Source organism: Pangasianodon hypophthalmus, chromosome 3 (genome assembly GCF_027358585.1).
Source record: "Pangasianodon hypophthalmus isolate fPanHyp1 chromosome 3, fPanHyp1.pri, whole genome shotgun sequence".
Taxonomy (NCBI): Eukaryota; Metazoa; Chordata; class Actinopteri; order Siluriformes; family Pangasiidae; genus Pangasianodon; species Pangasianodon hypophthalmus.
The window spans coordinates 13563817-13591086 of NC_069712.1; the positions used below are offsets into that span (position 1 = coordinate 13563817).

General features: G+C 38.0%; 3 protein-coding genes across 8 annotated transcripts in view; 1 reads left to right on the top strand and 2 right to left on the bottom strand.

Annotated features, from left to right (window-relative positions):
* adka (adenosine kinase a) overlaps positions 1–8427 on the bottom strand; it is a 131778-nt gene extending 123351 nt beyond the window's left edge. The window contains exons 1-3 of one of the 2 annotated variants that reach the window (XM_034302727.2): positions 8188–8427; positions 5647–5721; positions 559–612 (exon numbers count right to left, since the gene is read on the bottom strand). In XM_034302727.2, the coding sequence (XP_034158618.1) occupies positions 559–612; positions 5647–5721; positions 8188–8243 (185 nt within the window). In that variant the 5' untranslated portion in view covers positions 8244–8427. Of the gene's footprint in view, positions 1–558; positions 613–5646; positions 5722–6989; positions 7131–8187 lie in introns of those variants that run through there. The other variant, XM_034302728.2, reaches the window with a different exon arrangement.
* Positions 8428–8587: 160 nt separating this feature from the next.
* On the top strand, positions 8588–15888 carry ap3m1 (adaptor related protein complex 3 subunit mu 1). The gene is made up of 9 exons (XM_026944816.3): positions 8588–8804; positions 9932–10212; positions 10319–10490; positions 11105–11242; positions 11373–11458; positions 12322–12455; positions 12538–12745; positions 13261–13405; positions 14825–15888. The coding sequence occupies exons 2-9, from the start codon at positions 9940–9942 to the stop codon at positions 14923–14925; spliced, it is 1257 nt and encodes a 418-aa protein (XP_026800617.1). The 5' UTR covers positions 8588–8804; positions 9932–9939; the 3' UTR covers positions 14926–15888.
* A 1222-nt stretch (positions 15889–17110) lies between these two features.
* vcla (vinculin a) overlaps positions 17111–27270 on the bottom strand; it is a 41740-nt gene continuing 31580 nt past the window's right edge. For 2 of the 5 annotated variants that reach the window (XM_026934664.3, XM_026934656.3), the window contains exons 13-22: positions 25748–25876; positions 25448–25597; positions 24810–24918; positions 23212–23514; positions 22990–23114; positions 22692–22877; positions 21191–21382; positions 20086–20289; positions 19178–19282; positions 17111–19094 (exon numbers count right to left, since the gene is read on the bottom strand). In XM_026934664.3, coding sequence (XP_026790465.3) covers positions 18948–19094; positions 19178–19282; positions 20086–20289; positions 21191–21382; positions 22692–22877; positions 22990–23114; positions 23212–23514; positions 24810–24918; positions 25448–25597; positions 25748–25876 — 1650 coding nt within the window. In that variant the 3' untranslated portion in view covers positions 17111–18947. The other 3 variants (XM_026934678.3, XM_026934672.3, XM_053232542.1) reach the window with 2 other exon arrangements.

The following is a 27270-nucleotide window of genomic DNA, read 5'->3' on the forward strand; positions in this document are numbered from 1 at the left end:
TTTTCACTACGTGTGAACAGACTATCAAATACTAGCAGCTACTGTTTGTGTGAACATACTGTACAACAATAGCTTACAAGCTAGCAGAGAATGCAGCAGGGGACATTTCTTGCTATTAATATATGATGGCAAATTTGAAATTGATAAATGTCTATGAATGGAAAAATATATCGTGACCTTAGTTTTATAAGGTTAAATCTCCCATTCATTCTTAACCCAGCAACTTCTAACACTAAGGATACGATACGACCAAAAGCGATGGTCTGAGGGGCAATAAAAACGCTTTACAGTTTTAATATCTCTGTCTGGAGGTTTGTTCAACAAATAACAATAATGGCAATGTTTCTCTTAAAGCAAATAGTGTATGCAAATAAATTAAGTAAATAAGTAAATTATATTTGTCATTCACATGTTCAAAATCTTATTTTAACAGCAAAAATGGTGCATACTATAAACAGACAGAGTCAAACATTTGACAAAATGTTCACACGATTATATACAGTCTAATTCCAGACCAAGTAAACTGCTATTCTGGATAAACTGAAATTAAAAACTCACATTTCCTTGTGTTTTTCCTCTGCTAAAATCTGGTCATTTGGCTTGAGACTGTACCTGTTGAAGACAAAAGAATAGGACAATCAGAAGCACATAATTAAAAAGAAAAGAAAAAGAAAACAACAGCATACAGATTTGCAATCACAATTTTTGCAAAAGCAGACTTGGACTTGACTCCAAAAAGCATGATGTTGGAAGGCCTAGTTATTTTTCGCTACATACTTCTTAAAATGTTGATCAGTATTTAAGGCTAGACACTCCAAGTGAACAGGGCAATTTTTTATTATATTTTTTTTAAATCACAATCAATCTTCACCAGCTGAACACGTATTTATGCAAATGAGGCTTCGTCTAATTAAAGACGTATAAATCTTCATACTTAATTGGTGTATGACTGAAGATCAGTACACTTCTAAAGTATTAAAAATATTAGATAGAGCTTATTCTAAGAAAAGAAAACGACATGTCATCAGCTAAAGTGAAGAACGAGTGCACGTGCTGCCTGGGCTGACCAGAACAGAGGATAAAATACCCTTTCATAAATTACAACAAAAGTACATCAGCTCACATGATGGGAAAAAGCAGAGGAAAAAAAACTTAAAATAATTGGTTACATGAACAGTGTGATCAGTATTATCTGCATGTGGATCACAGTAAGAGTGTGTGTGTGTGCGCGCATGTGTGTGTGAAAAAGAAACACAGATCTGAGCTAATCTTGGGCTCATGCTGACTCTTATGCAAGGTTCTCACGATGTCTCCAAAACATGAGTACTGCACCTAATGCTTCCCTGTTAAGACGTAAGCAGAACAAGATTATCATTAAAGTTACTCAAAAATGATCATTATTAAAGATTTTCATTCCATGCTACACATTAATAAACTATTCTCCAAAATCAATTCAATTAAATTCTATTTGTATAGCGCTTTTAACAATGGACATTGTCACAAAGCAGCTTTACGGAAATAAATGGATTAAAAAAAAATATATTGTAAATTTATCCCTAATGAGCAAGCCAGAGGTGACGGTGGCAAAGAAAAACTCCCTGAGACAATATGAGGAAGAAACCTTGAGAGGAACCAGGCTCAAAAGGGAACCCATTCTCATCTGGGTGCAATGGATAGTGCGATTATAAATAAATCCCTTCTATTATTGTGTACTATATGGACAAATAGTGCAATAGTGCAACCAGTAAATTTCATCACAGTTTTGGCAAGAAGTCCGGTTGGTTAAAATCTATCCACCATCAAGCCATTACAGTACAGCTCCCCATATGTGTATATATCTCCACAGCCCCCAGGTGGCACCATCCCCAGCAAACCAAACGGTTCTTCAGGCCGTCCATATGGGGCCACCTCCAGCAGCAGCGAGCGAACTCAACCGATGAGAACTCCAACCAGAAGTAGGGCAGGCCAGGCCAAAGAGGTGTCTTAAAGAAAAGTTTTTTTTTTTTTTTTTTTTTCTTTTTTTTTTTTTTTTTAAATAGTTTAGTCAAGACAATGCTATGCGGTGCTCCCGAGTGGACAGAAAAGCATTCACCTTATCATCCAGAGATCTCGAGTTTGAATACTGAATACTGATGACGCTAAAGCTATCCATGGCCGGGAGCCCAAGAGAGCGAAACTGACTGTGCTCTCAGAGAGGGATCACAGCGACACTAGTGAATCACGGGCGTGAATCATGCAGGCAGAAGGGGATGGATAGTGCTTTCCTCTGAGTGTGTTACGACACCCCCCAGTGCTGCATGAGCAACAGCTGGAAAAGATGCGGTCAGCTGGCTTCAAGCCTTCGCCCTTCCTGGTTGGAGAGCTACTGGATGGGTGGGAATTTGACTTAATATGGAGAAAATCGGGGAAATATCACAAAAAAAGAAAAGAAAAAAGAAAAAGCCAAAAAAGCCATGCCTTTTTATTTAAAAAAAAAAATTATATATATATATATATTTTAAATGAAAAGGTACGTGTGTGTGTGTGTATATATATATGTATATATATAATTCCATTTTTTCACTACAAAATCTTGCATAAATCCCACATTTTGCGAAATTGCTCAGTAATACCTTTCTAATTAAGGCTATGAATAAATCTAGAAAAATCTAGAAATTTATATATAAAGAAACAAATTATTTTTATTTTAAATATTATAAAATAATATAATACAAATTATAATTAATCATATCATGTGTAACTTCATCATTATTTTTAAAATAATATTTATTATATAAATAAATAAATACAACATGGTTTAATGTGATTACATTCAAGTGTGGTTTATAAATGAAATCAACATGTGTACTGATGACAAATCACACACATCATATATCAACAAACAGGATTTTCAAGGATAGATGAGATGATGTGATTATGCAGAGCTTAAGCCATGTTCAAAGCTTCTCACTTTCAATTAATACTCTGGTCATTAAGGAACAAAACAGTGGATACATCGTGTTTCTTTGGAGTTTTGACAATTTTATTACTACAGTTTAAGAGAAGACATGTTATAGATGCAATATATCCAAAACTCTGACAATGACTGATGTTTCTGCAGTCAGAAAGACAGTAAGGGCTGAATATCTACTGCAGAGATAAAGTCCAGTCAATGACAGGAGCAGGATTTCAGAATTCGATTGTAGGTTAAAACTGGTTGTGACATGAAGTTTCAACCTCAGGCTGTTCGGTGTTTACATGGGAACAATATTAACCAATCATGACATGGTGCTAAATATCAGGCAGTACAATGCATTACACGATGTACATACAGGACTCTTACAGAGCACACTCTTCTAAATTCATCATTTATGTTTAGTGTAAACTAGTTTACTCCAAAAGCACAGAACAGAAGAACTTTATCGCTCTGCTCCACACTCTTTTCTCCATTAAAATTAAGATATGTTTTAAGGCAGGAATGCCTATTCACATTTTTAAAGGATTAAAAGCCTACATGCTGATTCTGTCAGTTCAGCAGAAGCATTACAGTCACGTGGACAGACTGCTCAAGCGGCTCCACTTCCCTGGACACAAAATACTAACACAATAAACTTCCTCAGGCGCACAATGAGAGACCGAACACAAGCTGGTGCTGCTAAAGAGCTAGCTCATGGCTCAAAAATCAGAAAATATTATTCAAAGAAGAATTAGAAATACTTTATAACTTTATTACTTTATTAATACTTTAGAAATTAAGGATTTGTTCATAGCTTGCAGGTTCATGTAGTCAGTTTAGTTATCTAATTGCATGCAACTTGTGTTCGTGTAACTGGCCTCTGACTCTTTAAACTGCTTACTAATCAATAGTCTCAACTTTGCACTATTGATTTTCATTTAATTTAGTTCAGGTTTCTTGTTTTTCAGTTGTAATTGCCAAATGCTAACAACAATAAAAAGAACATGAGGACTAGCATTACATTAAGGTCCATTTCAAATTTTATAATAGACTTCCTGTGGGCTTCACTATACCTTTCTAAATGATTTTATTAAATTATATAGTGAAACATATCAGTGATTCTTAACATAGTTCCTAATCCAGAAAAGGGGAAGCATTTAATGGACAAAGCAGACGGCTGGAAAAACAATTATATTATTTATATTATTGGGTCTAATTAAACAAGCAGGATATAAACTAATTTATTAGTACTCCCAGGAACATTTATACAAGAAAAAAATACAGTATTCATGAAAATCCAGTTAGCTCGGAAAAACGGTTATATCCTAGAGCTCCTAGGTTTGTTTAAATTTACATTAAATAAGATAAATAAACGAGTGTCTAACTTGAACGTCACCTAACCAGCTTCAAATTGTATAACTGGCATGAGCTACTGCAATTTTATATATATAATTTGTGAAACTCATCAATTACATATTTATGATCTCACAGAAAGCAATTCAAAACAAATCCATACATTTAGAAAATACTGGTCTTTCAGTTAGATGAAAAGTAACGGCACCCTATAAAAGGAGGCCTCTATGGAAGCTGGCATGTTGCAATGGCTGCGCTGTAAGATTTAGTGCCGTTTAGTCATCATTTTATTGTATTCAGTTTTCTGCAACATTGCCTTTTATGGAGTTTTGTGGGCATCACGAAACATAAATCGGATGCGCTGGGAATGGGCTTGGTAATTTACAGGTGACTGGCATTTATCAATATACACATGCGAGTATGAAGAAAACTGGAGTAAATGAAGCTTTTGTAAATCTGGCAGGATTTCTTAATTGGGTTTGGCCTAGGAAAACATTTACACACAAATTCATTAAAAGATTGACAAATGAGGCTACATAAACAAAGCTTGCTACATATACACACACATTATATATATATATATATATATATATATATATATATATATATATATATATATATATATATATATATATATATATATATATATATATATATACATACACACACACACACACACACACACACACACACACACACACATTATATATATCTCATGTGCCTAAACATTTGTTTTGGGTGGCTGTGGTAGAAAATTTCTGTTTATATAAGACTTCAATGAAACACATTTGTATTGCATCCTCCCTAGTCCTAAAGCTAATCTTAGAAACCAGCACTTCCAGTGTGTTTTAAAGGTTATGTAATGCGGTGAGTGAACAGTGAGCATTGTTTTTATGACTAGCACTGGAATGGCAGGCGTGTGAACAGGCGTACGTGTCAGTACAGGAGGATTCATCTTGCCCACAGGGTGCCTACACATGCCACCTCCTTAAAAAAACAGTCCATTCGAGGCAAGAAAATTAGATTCAGTACCCTTTTAAGACTGAAATTAAAAAAAGATGGTTGGCGTACAGTGATACACAGATGAGTCAGTGAAAAACTGACTCTTTCTGGTTTGGGAATTTGCTCAAGTCACGATACCTGACACTCACTGACAATAAAACAGCTTCATGCTCTGAATGGCTTTTAGATGTTTTAGAGATTAGGCTAGTAATTTTTCTTTTTTTTTTTTTTTTTTAAATGTTGGAAAAGTATTTTCCTGAGACACCTAAGTGTAAATTTGCAGATTTCACAGCAGAAGGAGAGGATGTGCCATCCGGTCACTGAAAAGCTTTACCTCAAAGTAACATGTGACTTACTTGTCAAGAAAATCCTTGTCCACCACAGCACACATGTCCAGTAGGGGATTTCCCATGCCAAAAAGAGCATTTTGACTGTAATGACACAAAACACATGACTTTAATGAGGCTTATAAACAATGCATGATCACATGATCACATAGGATTGTAAAGATATTCAGTTATTTACTCCACCCCCATGACTTTATTTAACCTACTTAAATATCTGGCCAAGGAACATTTATCCAGTAAATAGCAGTTCTGAGTATTTGCCCTCAAAATGATATCTTTTGGGACTTCTCCCAGGCAGAAATGTGCAGTGGACACAGATGGAACATTCAGTCAGGCATGAAACTACACACAGCTACACAAGCAGAAAAACATTTTGCCACTGAGTTTTCAGCAAGCTCCAAGCCTGCAAAGAAATGTACTAACACTCCGTTCGGTTGCATACGTCCAGGCTAGATAAGAGATAACAGAAACTGAGCCAAATTTCACATTGTATAATTAGGATTTTGTTATTACTTTTTCAGTCCGTGCTACTTTAAAGAATGAGTGCGTTTCTTAAAATGTCACCCATATGGCAGGCAAATGCCTGATGTAGAACGGTTATGAAATCATCTGGTGATTTCAAACTGCTAGTGGAAAATCATTGGAAACAGTAGGTCAAAGACTACTCTTTCATTCACCCGGATTGTGAAAGTGTGCTGGAGTCCCCTGGACACACAAAGCAGCACAAAAATGCAGACTTTCAGCCTGGAGAAAATCAATAAGTAAAGCAACAGCATGCAAACTCTGTCTCTTAAAAATTAACGTCTATACAACTCGCTTATGATTAAATATTTCAGAGATCAAAAAGGAACATCATGAAACACCAAGACATGTTTAAACTGTCACATTCTCACTTAATGTCTAACAAGACTCTGAGATTAAATGAAGTGGCTGAAACTAAAAGTGCAGCCTTCCTGGGAAAGTTTCTGATTAACACAGATGTATCTGTGGGAGATCTTGGAGTAGAAAGGGTCACAAAAGATGTTCAACATAGTTTATGTTTCTTAAACACAGCACTGCGTGATATGACACGTGTGTATGACTTAAGATGTTTTACAGATTTACACTTTACAGAGACACTTAGACAAAAACTAGTAAGGCTAATAAATCAGTTGAAATAAATAAACTGAATCTAAATAAACATGGAAATAATATAAAGAAACAACTCTGGCCAACCCCCTCTGAAAAGCTAATAAAAAAAATTACAAATCATAGCAGTAGATACTTAAAACATCATGCATTGAAAAGGTCACAGACTGCGAGTTTCTGTCATCGCAGCACAAATGACTTTTAATGTGAGAAGGCACACTTACCTGGCCATGTTGCAGATTTAATAATGATGGAGTTTTCACTCTATACACCACCTTTACTAGCAACGTGTGCAGTCTATCAATAAACTCAGCCAAGACAAGGGCTTTTGCAGCTGATTGGCTAAGACAGGAAGGGGCGGAGCTATGGTGTTTTTTTTTCACTCCAGTGAAAAGTGCGTTCTTTTGAAACACAGCTGACTGGCTGAGGAAGAAGGGGGCGGGGTTATGCAAATAACTACTCACGACTCTGCAGCGGTTTGGCTGAGTGGGGAAAAGGGGGCGGGGTTATGGTAATATCCGTTTCAGCGACACGCTCTCTCTCACGGTCCTCGTGCCGCTTTTGCATGCTGGTCTATACAGTGAGGAAGTTTGTTCTGTCCTGATTGAGCGTTCAGTGTTTTTACCTACAAGTTTTTGTGTAATTCTTTTAGTAATTTGTTGTGTAGGTTTACTTTCTAGACACTGTGAATATGCCTCAGATCTCGAATGGATATACAGTCGTAAAGCGGTACTACTAGCAGCCATGTGTTCGTGTTGTGACTGAAATAAAGTTTACAGCTCTGTGTGAGGGCTGGTTTGTTGGCCTGTAAGTATGTCAGTCCTCACAGCTAGCCAAGTCTCAGGACACAGTGACACTGCCCCTCCATAGTGTTACACAGAGGACAATCAAACCCTGAACCTTGGACTAGGTCCACACCTGCTTATACGCAGAATCAGTGCGCAACACAACACACTAGCACATGTAACACAACCTGAACTGAGCTTCTGAACTGTGGAGCTTGATCTGTACTCTGGACTTCACACACATCGTGCCCAGCAAGCTTATATCTATGAATATACTGCTTAGTTTTACTGCAAACTGTACAAATCGAAACATAAGAGCTCGTGCCGACTCGATGTAACACCAGCATAACAGAAAACTGCAGCTGTGTACCAAACACAAACCCGACAGGACTGTTGCAGGAAGAGTGTAGCACCTAAATACCAGACGAACAGGCTGGCCTTCAGCAGCAGCGAAGGGCTACAATGTCACTGTTCAGAAAGAGAACCCCAAAAACATTCCTAAACCAAATGGGACTTTACGACAGGAGGCAAGATAATTGAATCGCACATGATTTCCTGCAGACTCCCAGCCGCCGCATGCCGCTTTTCCTACACCAAAACCCTTCACAGCACAGCAAACTCTCAATACTCAACTCACCTGACCGTCTTTTCCTCAAGTTTCATTTTCTTGCTTTTGGGCTCTCCGGTAGCCATGGTTTACCTAACTGTATACTAAAATACAAAAAAAAAAAAACCAAAACACGTCCCTACCACCTTGCTTGAGCAAATCTCAACGAGAAATAGAGGTAGAAAGCGCGGTGAAATTAGCCGCTTCCTAAATCCTCCCATGAGCCCTACATAGTCACACTAAGCAGGGTACGAAACAAACCCTTCTACACTCTACACAGTGCACTACTTCTAACTGGCGAATCTGTTTGGAACTCAGCAATCATGGGACCTCCTTAGTCGTTCACTGACATATAGCTGCCCTCATAACTGCCGGAGCAGAAACATCCAGAGAAATGTTATATAATATTGCTGAAACTAGACAGAATTGGTAAATACTGTATGTTTAAGTTTAAATATGGACTATCGTGTGTGTTTGATAGAAGTGTTTATGTAAGCTTTTTATTAGCTCTGTGTCTTACAATCATTTGGGAACAGCACTTTTGTAGGCACCTCGCTAAACAAGCCTCGGAAGGCTGTAACTACTGCCATATTGCCACCGAAGACTTTTCCTCTTACTTTACTCTCTCCGAGGCGTTTCGGGAAAAGGTAATTTTATTTTAATATATTTCTGTACTTGAGCAATGCGTTGGTTTATACGCGGGTTTATTTAGTATAACGTGAGGTATTTTAATTAATAACTGTCAGGCAAGGAGCGGTTAAGAAAGCAGCATATAGCACTAAACAAACACAAGTTTTAGCTCGAGCCAGTGTAGTGAGCTAATTAAGTTATAGAGCAGTGCATACTGCTAGTTATGTTTCACTGATATGTATGGTATTATAATGTTAATGTCATGTTAATAGGTAACATTACATGCGTTTTACAGTACAAACTGTGGTGGTGAGACAGCTGGTCGTGCCCACAGTTTTGTGACTTTAGGTCATTGTTTTCTTGTTTACAAGTTGAATGAATTATTTGTAGTTGCAGGCGCCTGGACATGTGCATTAATCTAAATTTTACACCTTACAATAATGTGTGACAGAAGTTTATTACTCAAACAAAATCACATCCTATTAACATCCCAGTATCTGTCTTGTACATGAACAGGGTTCCCACAGTCCTGAAATCCTGGAAAAGTCATACAGCATTCATTCATTCATTCATTCATCTTCATTCACCACTTTATCCTGATCAGGGTTACGGTGGCTCCGGAGCCAATCCCAGGAATACTTGGCATGAGGAGGGAGTATACACTGGATGGGACAGCATGCATAATCACGCTCATTCACACCCAGGCGTAATGGGTTTCTTAGGAGGAAACCGGAGAACCCAGAGGAAACTCACTCAGACACGGCAAACACCGTACAGACAGTAATCTGAGCTCAGGATCGAACTTCGAATGAGCTGTACAGAAGCAATGATACCGGCTGTGCCACCCTGCCGCCTGTCATTGAACATTAAATTCAGTTTTCAGTGCATTGGGAAAATAAGAAGTCCTCTAAATTGTGCAAATATCTTACATTTGCAGTATTGTGGCAAATGGAAGTTTTTTGTTTGTTTTGGGTTTTTTTTTGTGTGTGAGAGCCACATGTGAAGTTAAATTAAAGCCGTATTTTAGCCTCTTATTTTATAAAATAGGCAATTCTTCAAACTTCCAGCTCGTCAGCATCACCAGCACAGACGAATGCAATTGCCTACATAATACAACTAATCTTCACTATTTTTATTCCCACAGAGCACAACATGATTCACAGCTTGTTCCTGATTAACAGCACTGGCGACATATTCCTGGAAAAACACTGGAAGAGTGTGATAAGCCGCTCTGTCTGCGATTACTTTTTTGAAGCTCGAGAGAAGGCAGGGGAACCGGATAACGTGCCTCCTGTGCTCTGCACGCCTCATCACTACCTCATTAATATCTACCGTGAGAAAATCTTTTTCGTTTCCGTCATCCAGGCAGAAGTACCCCCCCTCTTTGTTATTGAATTTCTTCATCGTGTTGCTGAGACGTTTCAGGTAGAAACCAGTTATCGGCAGTTAAAATATATTAGATCCATTCTGTACAACAGTCTGTTTATATGCAGCTTATTAAACACTCTGACCATGCTAAACTTTTATGCAGGATTATTTCGGTGAATGCTCGGAAGTTACTATTAAGGACAATGTTGTAATTGTGTATGAGCTCCTTGAAGAAATGCTGGATAATGGCTTCCCTCTGGCAACGGAGTCCAACATCCTGAAAGAACTTATTAAACCTCCCACCATTTTGCGCTCTATGGTCAACAGCATCACAGGTAAGGTCATTATTTAAAAGAAAGTGTGTCTTTTCTAACAAAATGAGTTTTTCTTTTAATATATTCAGAATCAAACTGGCAGTTTTCTGAAAATATCCTTAATTGTATGTGTGACTGCAGTGTACTCCAGTAATATTTGTAGAGGTTGGAAAATTCTCACTTCGGTGAGCTGAGTAAACACAGGCTTTAGCCCTGCACATTCCCATTCTGGTGGCAAATAAGATCAGTGCACTCGCTGCATAGTCAAGTTCCACGAGCTTCTCCTACGTTCACACTAGCAAGCAATAAAGCAACAGGCGATCTTTCATTTGCTCTGTGTGTGACACGGAGCTGCAATTTCAGTGGAAACAACAATGTGACATTTGAAGAGATTTTCTCCATTCTATGCAAATTAGGTATGACACGGTGAAGCGCGAATGATTCCTTAGACCACTCATATGGTGTGTGTGGTCTGACATTTCTTCAGTTCCTCACTCACAACTTTAGTTCCTACCTGCAATTAGTTCCCATTTACTGTTTGACTTGCAAAAATGGAACCACGAGTGGGGTGAACATAGGGTCTCATATGTTTCTGTCATATCTTTTATACTCTATCTGACCTGTATTCCTGTTAGGCAGTAGTAATGTTGGTGACACTCTCCCTACTGGACAACTGTCCACTATCCCCTGGAGGAGGGCTGCTGTAAAATACACTAACAACGAAGCCTATTTTGATGTGGTGGAAGAAGTTGATGCCATCCTGGATAAATCCGGTATAATTAGTTTCATTTTGCAATTCAAGAAAATTACCCTGAGGTTTAAAAGGATAAAAAGATGTCATTTTTGAACATATCACATATCAGAAGTGTGCACAGGGTTGATTTGTGTTGTCCATTCTTTCAGGCACAACAGTGTTTGCGGAAATCCAGGGAGTGATTGATGCTTGTGTGAAACTCTCAGGAATGCCCGATCTTACACTTTCATTTATGGTGAGTGCCGTGCTTTATACCATGTGAAAATACAGCTACAGAGAATTACACTATTTAGATAATGTCTAATACTGTCCCATGCAGTGGTGGATAAATCAGTAGCCCAGGCATCCAGGACAAGCAGATTTCACATCACAGCTACTTGGGTTTTATTTATTTATTTGTTTGTTTGTTTGTTTGTAGTTGCCCACTTGACAAAGAAACTTGTTCCTATTGACTTTTGCAAAAATTTTCATGTTTTTCCACCGCCTGCTGCACTACACACATTGTCCAGTGAGCAATATGGCTGATGGTAGAATCTTTTTTTTTTTTTTTAAATAAGTGGATTATTTAGCTTGTACGGATGGCAGACAGACTTTTCAGAAACACTGATGAAAAAATAAAGTGCAGCACAAAGCCGTGATACAACCGTCCTGCTTAGTACACACAGTTAAACTTATTAAGAAAAAATTACGACACTCATCGGACTCAAATAATATTTTCACTTGTGATGTGAGACCAGAACACCACAACTCGTGCTGACTTTTTGTTGAGGTTGCAAACACATCTTTATCAGGAGAGGATAATTATATGGCTACACAGTCATCCATTTCCTGCGAATTCATAACCTGTTGTTTGCCTTAGCCTGGAGTAATGCACTTCACTAGCTCACCACACGTTATTACATTACATTAATCTATTAGGCTTCCAGGCAACCAACAGAGGGAACTGACCAGCACACTAGAGCTTCTGAGTGCCTGGTGGATTAGCTAATAAATTTCATTTGTCCACCCCTGCTCATGTATTATTTCCTGTGGCTGATGGCTCTGTCCTTTTGGAGAGAGAAACAGAATATCCACTTGTGTACATGTTTCCCCCTGCAGAACCCCAGACTCCTGGACGATGTGAGCTTCCATCCATGTGTCCGCTTCAAGAGATGGGAGTCTGAGAAAGTTCTCTCCTTCATCCCCCCCGACGGAAACTTCCGACTCATGTCTTATCATGTGACTGCACAAAAGTAAGAACCAATCTCAGACCTCATGATCATAATCAAACTCAGCCGTCATGGCATAATTAATGCGTGACTTTTTCTCTCATAGTTTGGTAGCAATCCCGGTATACGTGAGGCAGAATATCAGTTTCTTTGAGACTGGATCCTCCGGGAGGCTGGACATCACAGTGGGTCCTAAGCAGACCATGGGGAAGACTGTTGAGTGTGTGGGAGTCACAATACACATGCCGAAAGTTGTCCTCAGTGCCAATCTCACAGCAACTCAGGGCACGTACACCTACGACCCAGTCACCAAGGTGAAGCACAGTTTTAGCTGCACTGAAGTGATAATACAAATAGAAATGTGCTCTGAGAAGAGGTTTAAAAAAAAAACAAATACTTTTCATCAATTGTTTTTATTTGCTTAGTGATCTTGCCATGGCTAACTTCCCGCAAATATCAAGTGTAAGGAGACAGGTTAACAAACAGTTTTGTAAAACAGAGATGCCTAAAGCATTACTAGCTAAATGTGATTTCTAGCATAGGAGAAACACAGTTTAGTTCAGGAAAACCATAGCTTTCAGACCTACATACAGTAGAAAATGTCAAAATTCGACCATATGGAGGGTTTTCCCAGGCTGCGACACCTGTGTCCTGGAAATATATTCACATTACATTTGACACCGTTACAGTTACAGCATGTTACAGAGACGAGCACTGTATAGGCGTGTATGTTAATGTTTTCTCGTTGTCCCCAGATTAGTCAGTATGTAGTACCCGTGAAAGATTTCCTCTGCCTGTATTTAATCAAACACTATTTTCTGTGTTCTAGATTTTGGCGTGGGACATCGGCAAACTGAACCAACAAAAACTGCCAAATTTAAAAGGAAGTCTGAGCTTGCAGTTAGGAGCTCCGAAACCAGAGGAAAATCCCAGCCTGAACATTCAGTTCAAGATTCAGCAGTTAGCTATCTCAGGTAAGAATACAGTTGCAACAGAAACAGTCCCAACAGCTGTATGGTTGTTATAATCTGGCATGTTCCTTTTTTATCTGAATGAAACAACATTGACATGTTCTTGTGTCATCGTCGTCCCCCAAAGACTTCATTATTTGTTCAACTCTAAAGGAAAAGCTATTCTATATTAACTTAATTTGCTTGTTGCTTTACTCTAACTTTTTTTATTCATTGCTAAATGAAAAATACAAAATCTCATGCCCTCTTTTTGCTTAGCCCAGTTTTTTGCCCCAGAGCATATGCGTGGCGGTCTGAAATAAATGTCATATGCTAGGGTTGAATTCCGGAAAACAGCCAGAAATCACAAAAACAACAACAAAAAAAGTTGATTTCTGCCAGTAATGTAATGTGACATGTCTACTTTATTGCCAGTAATATACTGTTACACTGTCTACTTTAAGAAAACATAAATATATTTTACCAAAACAATGTGGAACTGTTTTAAGATTACTTTCTAGCCTTGCCTTGCCTTGACTGCCTGCAAAGGCCATGTTGGGGAGGGAGGCAATTTAAATTTATTTAAAGAGTTCAGCAGTAAAAGCAATCAGTCTGCTTAAAGATGTCCAAAGCCCTGCTAGCTAATCAATTCAGTGTGTAAACAGATAGTGACTGTGAAATCCCGTGCCTTCAGATCACCATCAACACACAGAACAGAACTTACACACTGTGTACAGACAACAGTGGAGAATGTTTTAAAATGTGTAAATGACCTAAAGGCTTTAACAAAAAAAAGAACAGAATAAAAAATCGGCAGAATGGACTGAATTAATCAGTGATAAGAGCACTGATTTTAGAGTAGACAGAGATCAAGCGAGAGGAGAGATGATGATAAGCCTCGTGTTTAAATGGCGTCAGTGAATTTTCCCTCAGGTGACGAGACAGACAAATGTGGATGATGCTGATAATCATATAATAACTCATATTCCATTGTAAATGTATAATTCTTTACAGTTTGACAGTAGTGTTTTAATTTTTTGATTAGTAGAGGTTAGGTTAGGAATGTAGAGGTAGATGGGCTGTCTTTCAGTGGAACTGGAATTGAATCTTTAAATACAATTTTCTCTCTGCACTTTATAGTCAGAGTTTAAAAAAGCTAGATGTTTACTTCTGTTTGAGATGCATGCAAAAGAGAAACATATTTCAGTGAAATCTGTAGTTTATTTTTAGTAGAAACTGTCAGAATTTGACCATGTAAAGGATTTTCCCAGACCATCTCATGCATCTCATGCTTTTTTTTTTTTCTTGGGCCCAGAGTGTATGTGTGTGTGTAACACACAGACATTTCATCAAATGAAGGAAAAAAAACAGTCTGGATATTATGTCTAGGTCTAATACGTACTGCATGCACAATGTATAATAATTTGTGTTCTCTGCCTACAGGACTGAAAGTCAATCGACTGGACATGTATGGAGAGAAATACAAACCATTTAAAGGTGTTAAATATATAACCAAAGCTGGAAAGTTCCAGGTCAGAACTTGAAGCTGTCTGTAAACTGTCACAAAACATCATAAACATGACAGCAATGTGTTCTTATATGTGACAAATCAAATTTTACAATCACTTCAGAATTACTCTGTATTGCCAATGTGTTACGCTTCGGTGGTGGTTGGGGGGAGAGGGGTTTAAGATTGGGTGGGAATTTGCTTTTGCAAAAGCCTTACATGGATTTCTTTACTTTGAAGAAGAACATTCCTTTTTCATTGTTGTGCTTAATAATAAGAGATTTACAGAGTGGAATAGTTCACATATTCATACCAGAATGAGTTCTTTTACTCTGTCCTGTTTTAACCAGAGAGAAGCTTCCCAAAGTTTCAGTCTGTTGTCAGTGTTTTCACTTTTCTGTCTGAGCGAGCCAATGAAGGAGAGGATATTTCACTTGATCATACCTGCTTTAGTAATGGTGGATATATTTTCCATTTTTTATCTGTGTACATTTCAAGCCAAGCCTTTGCCAAGCAGATAAGAAATATTTAGGTACCCTACCTTTAGCACAATGCACAAATCTTAAGTGGCCTTTTAAAAAGAAAAAAAAAACCCGAGGCCTTTCTTAAAATCAGAGCTATGTCTTAAATAGCTGTGCTGTTACTCAAAAACACTACACCCATCACACATCCTGAGTTTTCACTCAGGAGGGAAAGAAGAGCGGGTGAGGTGTATTCATTTAGAACTGTGTTCTTGGTTTATGTGCAAAATATTTGTATAAATTGCTAAGGAACTAGTATTGATAGTTTGCTGCAAATACTAATTGATAAAGGAACACTTTGAGGTGCTACGTTAGAAGTTACCCGGCTTGCAAACGTGGCAGGTATGTGAGTCACTCAGAGTTTTGCACATTCTGAAGGGACACATCTTTTGTAATGTTTAGAAATAACTAAGTTAATTGATTTGAAAATATGTATATAAACCTAATGCCTTGACATTTATAAACATTTTGGGAAATTATGCTGTGTGTGTGTGTTTTTTTTTTTTCTTTCTTTGAATTGCTGTGGTGTTTACTTTCTAGTTTTGTTGCATAGTTTCATTCAGATACCATGTAAAATCCTGAGAAGTGTGTATGTATATGTATGTGTGTATATAAATGTTTGGCAGAGGCATACAGTAGATAATGAATGCAATGATTACACATCTATGCTTGTAGTATTTCAAAGCCATGGTACATTTAATAATTCCAGGTATCTAAATTAAATGTTCAAGTCAAGAATAATTTTATTAATCTGAGGCACAGCAGATGTTTAAGGGACACTAAAAACCAAACCAACAGTAGTGTCATCTATACATTCATACATCGTATACTTCTTGACCTGAAACATGCTATTACAAACATACAAAATTCAGCCGTGTAAACACTCACAATGAGGCACCAATCATTTCTCTAAACATATTCATAACTTCTAAAAATAAATGTAATATCGAGGCAGTGCATCTTCTGCTTCATGTTTAACTGTGTGAACAAGCCACCTGGGTCTTGTATAATCATTACCCACATTTTCCAAACACATCAAAATTAATCAAAAATATTTCTTAAAAGGGTGCCAAGTAACATTTTTGGATTTTTGGGTAGCCTAGGAACAAAAAGGCCGGTGTCACCTTGGCAACCACAAGAAAGGCTTTTTTTTTTTTTTTTTTTAACCTGTTTCAGATAAACATTTTCAGATATTGTTAATCAGTAATAAATGTAAAGGTAGTGGAAAAAAAATGCAGCGTACACAAACGTTTCAGAGAAGCAGAGCATACAGACAGATGGGCAAACACAAGTCCATCAGCTATGTAAGCAAAGTGTAGCATTTGTAACTTTGATAACATGACACTAATTCTACCACAGCGCCGGTTGATCAGAAGGTGTCACTTTCTATAACAGCAGCTCTGACAGTAGTGCCGTCTGCAAGGCAAAGCACAAGTTTCTATTACTGTGCTCCTTTAACATTATTGTTTCTATAGCAACAGCTCATTTAGAAGGATGCGCCACATAATCTAAGCCTAATAATAAGCTGATTAAAAAACATAATTGTTGATATTTTGAAGCTTTCTGTAAGGAGATGTTTATTTTTGTACGTTTATGGAAGGAGTCTTGGGGGCTTTGTAGCAGTAAGTTTTCTGCAATAGCAGAGTCTTCAGGAGAGAGGACGTTGTGCTTTTCGGTTTCTCAATAACATGACAAGTTGTGGGGTATTTTTTGTCTTCTTCGAGAGAAAGAAAAAAGGCAAGCTATAACATTTATAGCTGTTATATGTGATAATAGGAACGAACTTGTCTTGTGCATGTTCCACAACATCTAATGTAACTATAAATGTATAAAAAGTATGTTTCAATAATTAATTAATGAAACATATGTATTGTTAGCAAATTGCTGTGGTATAAGAGGAACAAAACATTTTGGGGAATGCTGTTATAGGAAAATAATCAACTTTGGCGGTTGGTTAACCCCATTGTTAATTATTTTCCTATAACATTGCTAACAGAGGCGTCATCATTGATTTAATGATCATTGTTGAAATGTCTTGCTACTGGAAATAAATCTTTCATTTTGATAAAAGCAGCAAATGTTCTTGTTTCCACAATGTACATTTGATTACATTTCTTTCAGGTGATAATAAACAACTCCCTGAGTGAAAAAAAATTGATCCTGGTTTTAGGGACTATGTTAATAAATTTGCATGTAGTATATCTTGAACAGTTGCATGAAAGAGTTATTATTTGACAGTTTACTTGACAGTTAACAGGCCTGGCTTTTACATTTTTGTCCAAGCTGCAGGAAAACAGAGGAAGTTCCTTAAGAAGTAAAGAACAACTTTTCAAGGACCTTTGTCCAAACAGATGTACTGTGTATTATGCTGCAATTTTTTACTAGCTCTACATTTACACCTTTCAGAATGTCAATGTAGAGGTAGTTATGCATATATGTAGCATTTTTAACAGAAATTTGTACTTGGTGCTGTCAGGTTCAAAAGATTGGCACAAAAACCACACAGAGCCAGGTCAAGAGTACTGATCATTTCAATTCTTCTACAATATAAGACTGGCGTTGATGTTGACCGGAAATAACAGTTCAACTGTTGCATGGATTGTGCTTCAGAGATTCGTCTTAACATTCTGACCATAAAGAGGTGATTTCACAACGACTAAACTTTTCCTACCGTGGTCAGCAAATACGCACACAAACACACACACGCACGCACGCACACATATACACACACACAAGCTTTTTTAAGTGGTGAGTACTGAGTGGTGACATTATTTAAACATAATCCAAACCAGAGTTTAAGTTCAATAAAGCTCAAATACATTAAAGTTATATTTATTTTATCAGACAGTGCTATTATAGAACTATAACTATAACTAACAGAATCTTTGGCGTCAATATGTGAGGCAACCAGCAAAAAAAATCATTGCGACATCAGTCATATCCTTCTTTCTGTAAATATAGGCTAAAAAACAAAGCTTCATTAAAAGGTGAATTAATACCTCATACAATCAGCCCAAGTGAGTAAAGCTAAAAACGTTCTCGAGTTACGCTTTTAATTGACTGAAATGTATAATTAATAATCAGGTGTAGACAGCATTAAGAAATATAAATATATACACTCTCAATATGAAAACCTTATGACCTCATGAGAGAGTTGTTCATGAGGTTGACCCATAGTCCTTCAATACAAAATAGAAAAAAAACCTCTTCATGCAAAAAATATATATATACCTGAAATTTGGATCAATTCTGGAAACCCAACATACCAAAAATATATATTTAAAAAATCTTCATCCTATATAGTCCTACTTTTTAAACATAGTGAGAGATAAAGGGACAAGAGCAAACCTTAAGAACCATAACCACAAAAAAAATAAAATAATTCCTTCACAAAGCAAAGAGTGAGGCACGAACTCATAACGTTTATGATCAGTGTCCATCAGCGTAACGTGTCCTTTCAATTTCACACCCCCTTAGGCCACTAGATCTTAGTGTTCTAAAAGGCAAGACTAAGAACATGACGGAAGGAACTGGTGCTTTACTGGTACCAGGGGGTCTTTCTGACCCAGCGGAGAGTGAAGCCTGCGTCCGTACGGATTTTAATGGAGGCTGCCTCGGCCTCTCTCACCGTCTCCTTCACTGACTGCATCAGGTTCTGTGCGTTGTGGACCAGCATCTCAGTAGCCTTCATGGAGCACAATCACATGATCACTTTGACTGAATGCAGCTGAAGGGATATTTAAAAAGCGATATCTGCTTCATCCTCACCTGCTCTGATTCTTCCTCGCTGATGTTAGTGCGTCCCAGCATGGTGGCCTTCACTGTGGACAGAATCTTCAGCTGAGTGCTGATGGTAGGGATCCGCTCACACACCTGATCCGCAAAGCACACACAGTAAATACACACGGGACTGAGGAATAACAAAGCCAACTGCTTCTTAATGCTGAAACGCTTGTTTGTCAAGAACGTACATTCAGACTTGTAATGAATTGCTTGCTTAATGGAAATGTTTCTCATAAACTCTACTGGATTTATGATGTTAAATCCATGTAGGTAACGCTTTCTATGAAGTCCATATTCATAAATCATTATAACTATGCTTATAATTCTTTGGTAATCATTTCTTGTAAGCCTTTTTAGAAACTCTAACACTGGATCATAAAGCTCTATAAATAATTGCTTCATAAATTCTAATCATGTTGTAATGCATGGGTCACTATTAATTATAATATCATATGCTGTACTGCACAACATTTTATAACTAATAATGATCTGGGAATAATTATAAAGCAACTGTAATATTTATTAACAATTATAAAAACATGATAAACATTTAAAGCACTGGTAAATCATTACCAACAAAGAATTATAAGAGAAATAATGATTTAAGAGTTAGGCTTCATAGAAAGTGTTAACAGTATAGCTTGTTTATTTTGGTCTACAGTTCTTAGGTCTTTCATCTGATTAAATTTACTTTTCATGGCTTGCAGTAATGCTTACAGACTTATGATCAATTCATCAATTCATGAATCTGCCTTATTATATTTACATTTGTTCCCCTTGTAATCTTTCATAAGTAAAATACTTTTTATTCTGAGTTTAAAATTTCACTGTGCTCTATAAATAATGATTATTATAATTAGATGACAAGGCTAAAGAGATGTGTCCATACTGACCTGCAGTAGGTTGGTGCGAATGCGTTTGTCAGTACACTGCTTAGCCACCTCTTTAGCCAGCCGTGTGACCTCATCAGAGGCCTTGGCGATGTCTTTAGCGCATTGGATCAGTGCGCGCTTGTTGCCACTGCCTCCACGCACCAGACGTGACATCTCAGCCATCAGCAAGGCCATTCGCTTAGCTGCTGCAATAATATCATTACCCTGAGGAGAAACAAGACCCAGGCAAAACTGATTTCTAAAAAAGGCACGAGTCTGGATGGATCATGCTACCCGAGTGGAAAATCTGATAGATTTAAAACCATATCATGTATCAAGTTACATATTTTGCACATAATTGCAAAGGTAATATTCTGTGGAATAGCATGGTGTTTTTAATTTATTGTATACCTTAATGCTGCAGTGCTGTGTTCACAAAAGGGTTAGACAGACCAAAGGGTTAATCACACATTCATCCATTGCAATTCCATTCTTGCATCATGCCTTATGTGAAATTAGTAACAGAACCCTAGTAAACATACATAACCTTATAACAGTTTATGACAAAGGATAAGGACATCAGTCTATACCCAGCTGGAGACTCAAAAAAAAAAGACTCATGCTAACATTTGTCTTCAAAAACAAACGTTTTAATGACTGAAGAAGGAGTTCAAGACGTGCAGATGACCTTGTTGAGTTAATTCCCATGTTAATTTAGTTGGTTAGAATAAAAGCAAGTGAAAAAAACAGGCAGGTATCATGACTTCATTGCAGTATGACCCTGAAGTCATTGGGAAACTGTCATCGTTGGCTTCACATGTTGGCGAAAGCTGAGTGACTGACAGCACAGACTGAGTGAACGGCTCCTCTGTCAAACCAGTCCAGAGGCGTGACAAGCAAGAAAAAAAAAATTGCAGCGATGGACTTGTGAAGCCAGTATCAGTTTATCAAAGAAATGCACAACAAACTCGCCATTCATAGAACTGTCATAGGCAACCTGAGCAGCAATAAAATTACACTGGACCCAAATGTGATGCAGCAGCAGCAGCTGGTTTCAATGTTCCCACAGTCACATCTGGATGCAGAAGAGATGCTGCAGCCCCTCAGGGCACGGAAGCACAAGTACCTTACTGGACCACTTGCGAGCTTCCTGGTGCAAGGACTGGGCAGCAGCCAGAATGGGCTGGTTAACGGGCTGATTGGAGGGCATTAAGAGCAGTTCAGGCTCGTAATCGTCCTCGTTGTCTGTGAACTCGTCCTCATCGTCTATATCTACGTCCGCCGCAGCGGTCACAAAACGCTCGTCTGTCGCTTCAGGCTGGGGGAGTGGAGGAGGCGGGAGAGGAGGAGGAGGAGGAGGAGGAGGAGGAGGGAAAGAGGGATAGCAGTGTGGAGAAAGGAGGAGAGAGTTAGTATGAGAGGCACTGGATGGAGATCTACTGAATAGGAAAGGAGGAGAAGAGAGGGAGACATGGGGTTTAGGGACAGGAAGGCAGAGGCAGCATTGTGGTCCTGTTGGATAAGCTAGCAGGAATGTTAATGCACACAAATTGCTCTAAAATCAGGCTGAAGCACACAGTGTTTTCTATTTTCATGTACAAAAACCCTACTTTGTGTTGCTATATGCAGAACTTCCAGAGAATAAAAGAATTCAATTAAGTATGTCCTTCCGCTTTCTTTTTTTTTTTTTGGGGAAAAATGAAACAGTTAAGGAAAACTGAATACAATTATATTTTAAACATTCTGTATTGTACATTAATGAAATAAATGCCATTTAAAATAAGAAAAAAGAGGTCAACTGCTCTAAAACATGCTAACAGATTAACATCATCTCCTTTTTTTTATCTTCTCCAGCTACCAGATATTGGACGTCTTCTTTTACACTGCAGACTGACCCAAGTAGCGGCATGGAGCAAAAGTGTCTTTTCATCACCACCAGCCAAAATTAAATGCAAATACAAACCCAATTCTACACCTGGGGAGTAAGACTTGTCCAGAAGCATTCATGAAATTGTTTAACCTCCAACAGAATTCCAATATAATATCCAATATAGTGACTCCGCTTTGCCTTTGTTGTTTGAACAAAGTACACATGTAAACAAATGATTTTATACTGCTTAGTAATGATTCATGCACATCAGTTCTTTTTTGTAGAAATGTGAGCTCACATACAATAATAACAACAGAATGGCCTCTTCGTTTGTCCACTGAGGATAAAATATGGAAACAAGATAAATAAAAAAAGGCATAAAGCTGGAAATAAAATGGTTATTACAGTAACAAAAGGTTAGACATTAATATGTTCATTAAAGGCATGCAAACACCTTTTGTAGATGACAGTTTCCATGTCTTCACTGAAATTTGAAACGTCTGAAAGATTTTCCAAATTTCAGGATTAGAAATAAAATAAGGACTTCCGTTTGATCCAAAAGCGTATCTCTGCATCAGTGTGAAATTCAAGACATGTCTACATCACTCTCTGACATGTGCAGTACTGTAAACAATGTAAACATTAAACATTTCATTTTGAAGTTTCCTCAAACTACATTTTACAGCAGGACTTGATAATGTTTAAAACCAAACAGAAGCCACAAGCGTGCTTTTAAGATGACACACGTTGCGCTCACCTTACTAGACCACTTGCGGGCTTCATCGTGTAGTTGCCTGGCGGCCACCATCATCGGCTCGCTCACCATCTCCCCAGCCTTCTGCTCAGGGAACTCCTCGTCTTTCTCCTCAGGAGGAGGAGGTCTTGGGGGAGGAACTTCTCCCTCTGGGAGTGGTGGTTTAGGAGGAGCCTGTTCATCATTTACCTGACACACAGGACAGAAGTGCTGTTAGAGTTAAATATCATTTTGCAACATTCAGAAAAACAATGCCAGGTTAATAACTAGGGAGAGGACATGGCAAAGCTGCAGCGCTAACATGCAGCTGATCCAGGTCTGGAGGAGGAGGAGGGAAGTCTGGCTCCTGAGGCTGGAAGGCTTCTCTGACTTTCCCAACAGCAGACAGAATCCTGTACGCTGAGTCCAGAAAGCTTTTTTGAAGGCCTGCTCAAGAGAAACAGGGCATTTTATTTGAATTAGAAACCACAAGCAGATTAAACACGCTCCTTCAAGCTTGTAAAGAAAGACCAATCCTCTTCACCTGGATTCTGGATGTTTCCTGCTACAGCCTTGGCATCCATAACCATGGGCGAAATTGTTTTGCTCAGTTCGTCTGAGGCTGCTTTCACCATCTCTCTGAATTTAGGGTCTTCAGAGTTCTCCACTTCTCTCTTAGCCACCAGGAGTATCCGGTTAGCCCGCCTGGCAATGCTAGTGGCTCCAGCTACCAGCATCTGGGGCTGAACGTTCGCCATAGCCACACGGCACTTATCAATGTCTTTTTTGATGGCTTCTTCTGAGGCATCCAGGAGGGATTTAGTGTCAATAGCCTCATCTACCAAACCTGCCACAGGGGAGAAGGAAGCAGTTTAATATACAACACAGTGGACGTGATTTTACTTAACTAACTCTTACTGGAGTTCCTGGGTAGTGCATTAAAGGGGTGGACTACATAACAAAGATGTTTTTTAAACTTTATATAAAGTCTACAAAAATACATCTTTTAAAATTTTTTAATATTACATTTTTTTTGTTTATAAGAAATATATATTAGTTAATGAAAAAGAGAAAAATTTAAAAAATCTGTAAAAACATCCGTGACTTCCGTTCCGTTTGAAATTATTTAAAAAAAAACACGAATATATTAATAAAAAGATATCACGATATACACAATATCTCAGAAAAGTTTACTGTGACATCGGGATTTTGCTATTATATTGTCAAATTGCCCAGCCATTATACACTCTCAGAAATAAAGGTACCAAACTGTACTTTTCGTTGTTGCTGGTGTGGAACCACCACGGAGACATGTTTTGTACTTTTAATAATATTATCTTTTACTTGGGAAGGTGCATGCTGTGTACCTTTAATTAGCTTTTAGAGTAAACTTGAAAGATGCATGACTGGTCCTTAATGTAGAAGAAGAAGAAGAAGAAGAAGAAGAAGAAGAAGCTTTATTGTCATTGTGTACACGTACAAAGAAATTTCATCTGGCAACACTGCTATATAAATTAAATTATCTTATTATTAAAATTATTAAATTAAGGTTTACTATCTTCATGTTTCCAGGTGAGAGATCCATACTAAAGGTACAGAAGATGTACACTTGATGATACAACCCCAGTGACAAAGAAAGGTTTGGTACCTTTATTTCTAAGAGTGTACTGTCACATACTATTTATGCAGAGTCTACTATTACCTACGACAATATACAGTTTATACATTACAGTATGTATTAGACTTATAGTACTACCATAGAAAATAGTATGTTTTTTAATAGACTCTCAAAAAAAGGGCCAGTAAACTGTATGTTTCCTTGTCACCGGGTTGGTACCATCAAGGGTACATCTTTTATACCTTTACTATTTATCTTTTACCTAGAAAGGTCCATGTCGTGTACCTTTAAAGCTTTACTCTAAAAACAAATTGCAATCCATTTATCTATCTTTAATCATTACCTTAGAAAGGTACACTATATCCAGATTTCCAGGTGAAAGATGCATATTAAAGATACAAAAGATAAGTGTACCACCCCAGCCACAAGGAACAGTACAGTTCAGTATTATTTTTAAGAGAGAGTGTACTGTATATTAAAATGTAGTACATTATATATGTAAACTAAGCAAATGTTCTGCATACCAGTCATTTTTTCAATATTGTCAATCCACTGGTTTTTCATGGTTTCAAAATGTTCATACGCTGCCTGGTTGCCAGGGTTCTTGAGCAAAATACGTGCAGCAGAAGTAACCTGTGCAGGACAATAAAAAAGTCCAAAGTCTCAAAAGTCCAGTCTCACACTAAACATCATATACAAATAAAATTGCAATCAGAAAAAGTACCCATTATTAGAGACTAGTAAGAAATAACCCACAATTACAACAGTTTTTGTTGCCTAATACACTTGCATCAGCATAATGCTGAGAAATAATCTCTGGTCCTGTGTTGATCCCTTTCCATTAATGGACAGGGTGGATGGCAACAGATGGGCTACAGTCATTGAGGACACCTACAGTGTGCACTTATATGCTAGGTTAACCTGATAAAATGGCCAGTGAGTGTAGCAACTGTGTGTATAAATGGGTCTGTACACATGAATCAAGTTACATTAAGACACTTGGTCAGCTATGTACAAAATCCTGAGTCTCTGTCTTGGCCAGTGGTCAAATATCAAATCTGTCACTCTTGCCAATATACGCAGGAGCAGAATGTAATGTGCACACACACAAACACACACACACACACACACACACTGTTCCAGAGGTGACCCTATCACATACCTGAGGTGTTAACTCCCTGGCTGACTTCACTGTGGCATGGATCCCTTCCACTGTGCTCTTATTGGCTGTCCCTACAGCAGCAGCTTTCTCTGCTGTGGCCCCCAGTCTGTTAGCATGGTTCTCAAAGTTAGACGCTCTTTCTTCAAAGACCTGTGCAAGAAAGAAAGAGAAACATTATGTATGCTATGTACCTTGTCAATTTCTAGCCAATGTCCACTATTGAGTAATAGATCAATAATTTAAAAAAATGTCAGCTCTTTAGTGTCATAGGTCTATGTAGTTAATGTGTGTTTCACACACCTCGTCCCGGTTGGGGGCCTCGGGTGGAGCTGTAGCTGCCACAGCCAGAAGCTTGATGGGAGTCGTAGTATCACTAAATACATCGGAAACCTCCTGAGTCATTGCCTCCTGCATCTTCGCTTTCAAATCCTGAAAACAGAATAATGTTTGAAATTAAATAAATCAGTAATGTATTAAATATGATACAATGTATATATATTCAAAGCAAATGTTTAAAAGATTCGACTAGGTTATAAAAATAATTAGGTAATAACAGTGTCAATAGGTGTCAGAAGATGGCGCTGTTCAATCACACACAAGGAGTTTTTGCTTGCCACTGTTGCCTCAGGCTTGCTCATTAGAGATCTAAATCTACATCCGGATTTCTCTAAAGCAGCTTTCTGTCAATGTCTATTGTTAAAAGTGCCCTACAAATAAAAATGTACTGCAGTGAATTAGATGTTGTTTTATGTAGCATCATGGTCCTGGAGGAACGTTGTTTCATTTCACTGTGTACCACAGTAGCTGTATGTATATGGTTAAAATGACAATAAAAGCACTTGACTTGACTTGATCAGGCATTCAGAGTGCTCCACTAGTGACCAGCTTTACTGTAGTGCTGTAGATTGTGACCGGATTTACTGTAGTGCTGTAGATTGTGACCAGCTTTACTGTAGTGCTGTAGATTGTGACTAGATTTACTGTAGTGCTGTAGATTGTGATCAGCTTTACTGTAGTGCTGTAGATTGTGACTAGCTTTACTGTAGTGCTGTAGATTGTGATCAGCTTTACTGTAGTGCTGTAGATTGTGACCAGCTTTACTGTAGTGCTGTAGATTGTGACTAGATTTACTGTAGTGCTGTAGATTGTGACCAGCTTTACTGTAGTGTTGTAGATTGTGACCAGCTTTACTGTAGTACTGTAGATTGTGACCAGCTTTACTGTAGTGCTGTAGATTGTGACCAGCTTTACTGTAGTGCTGTAGATTGTGACTAGATTTACTGTAGTGCTGTAGATTGTGACCAGCTTTACTGTAGTGTTGTAGATTGTGATCAGCTTTACTGTAGTACTGTAGATTGTGACCAGCTTTACTGTAGTGTTGTAGATTGTGACCAGCTTTACTGTAGTGCTGTAGATTGTGACCAGCTTTACTGTAGTGTTGTGGATTGTGACCGGATTTACTGTAATGTTGTAGATTGTGACCGGATTTACTGTAATGTAAATTGTGACCGGATTTACTGTAGTGTTGTAGATTGTGACTAGCTTTACTGTAGTGCTGTAGATTGTGACTAGCTTTACTGTAGTGTTGTGGATTGTGACCAGCTTTACTGTAGTGCTGTAGATTGTGACCAGCTTTACTGTAGTGTTGTGGATTGTGACCGGATTTACTGTAATGTTGTAGATTGTGACCGGATTTACTGTAATGTATATTGTGACCGGATTTACTGTAATGTTGTAGATTGTGACCAGCTTTACTGTAATGTAAATTGTGACCGGATTTACTGTAGTGTTGTGGATTGTGACCGGATTTACTGTAGAGCTGT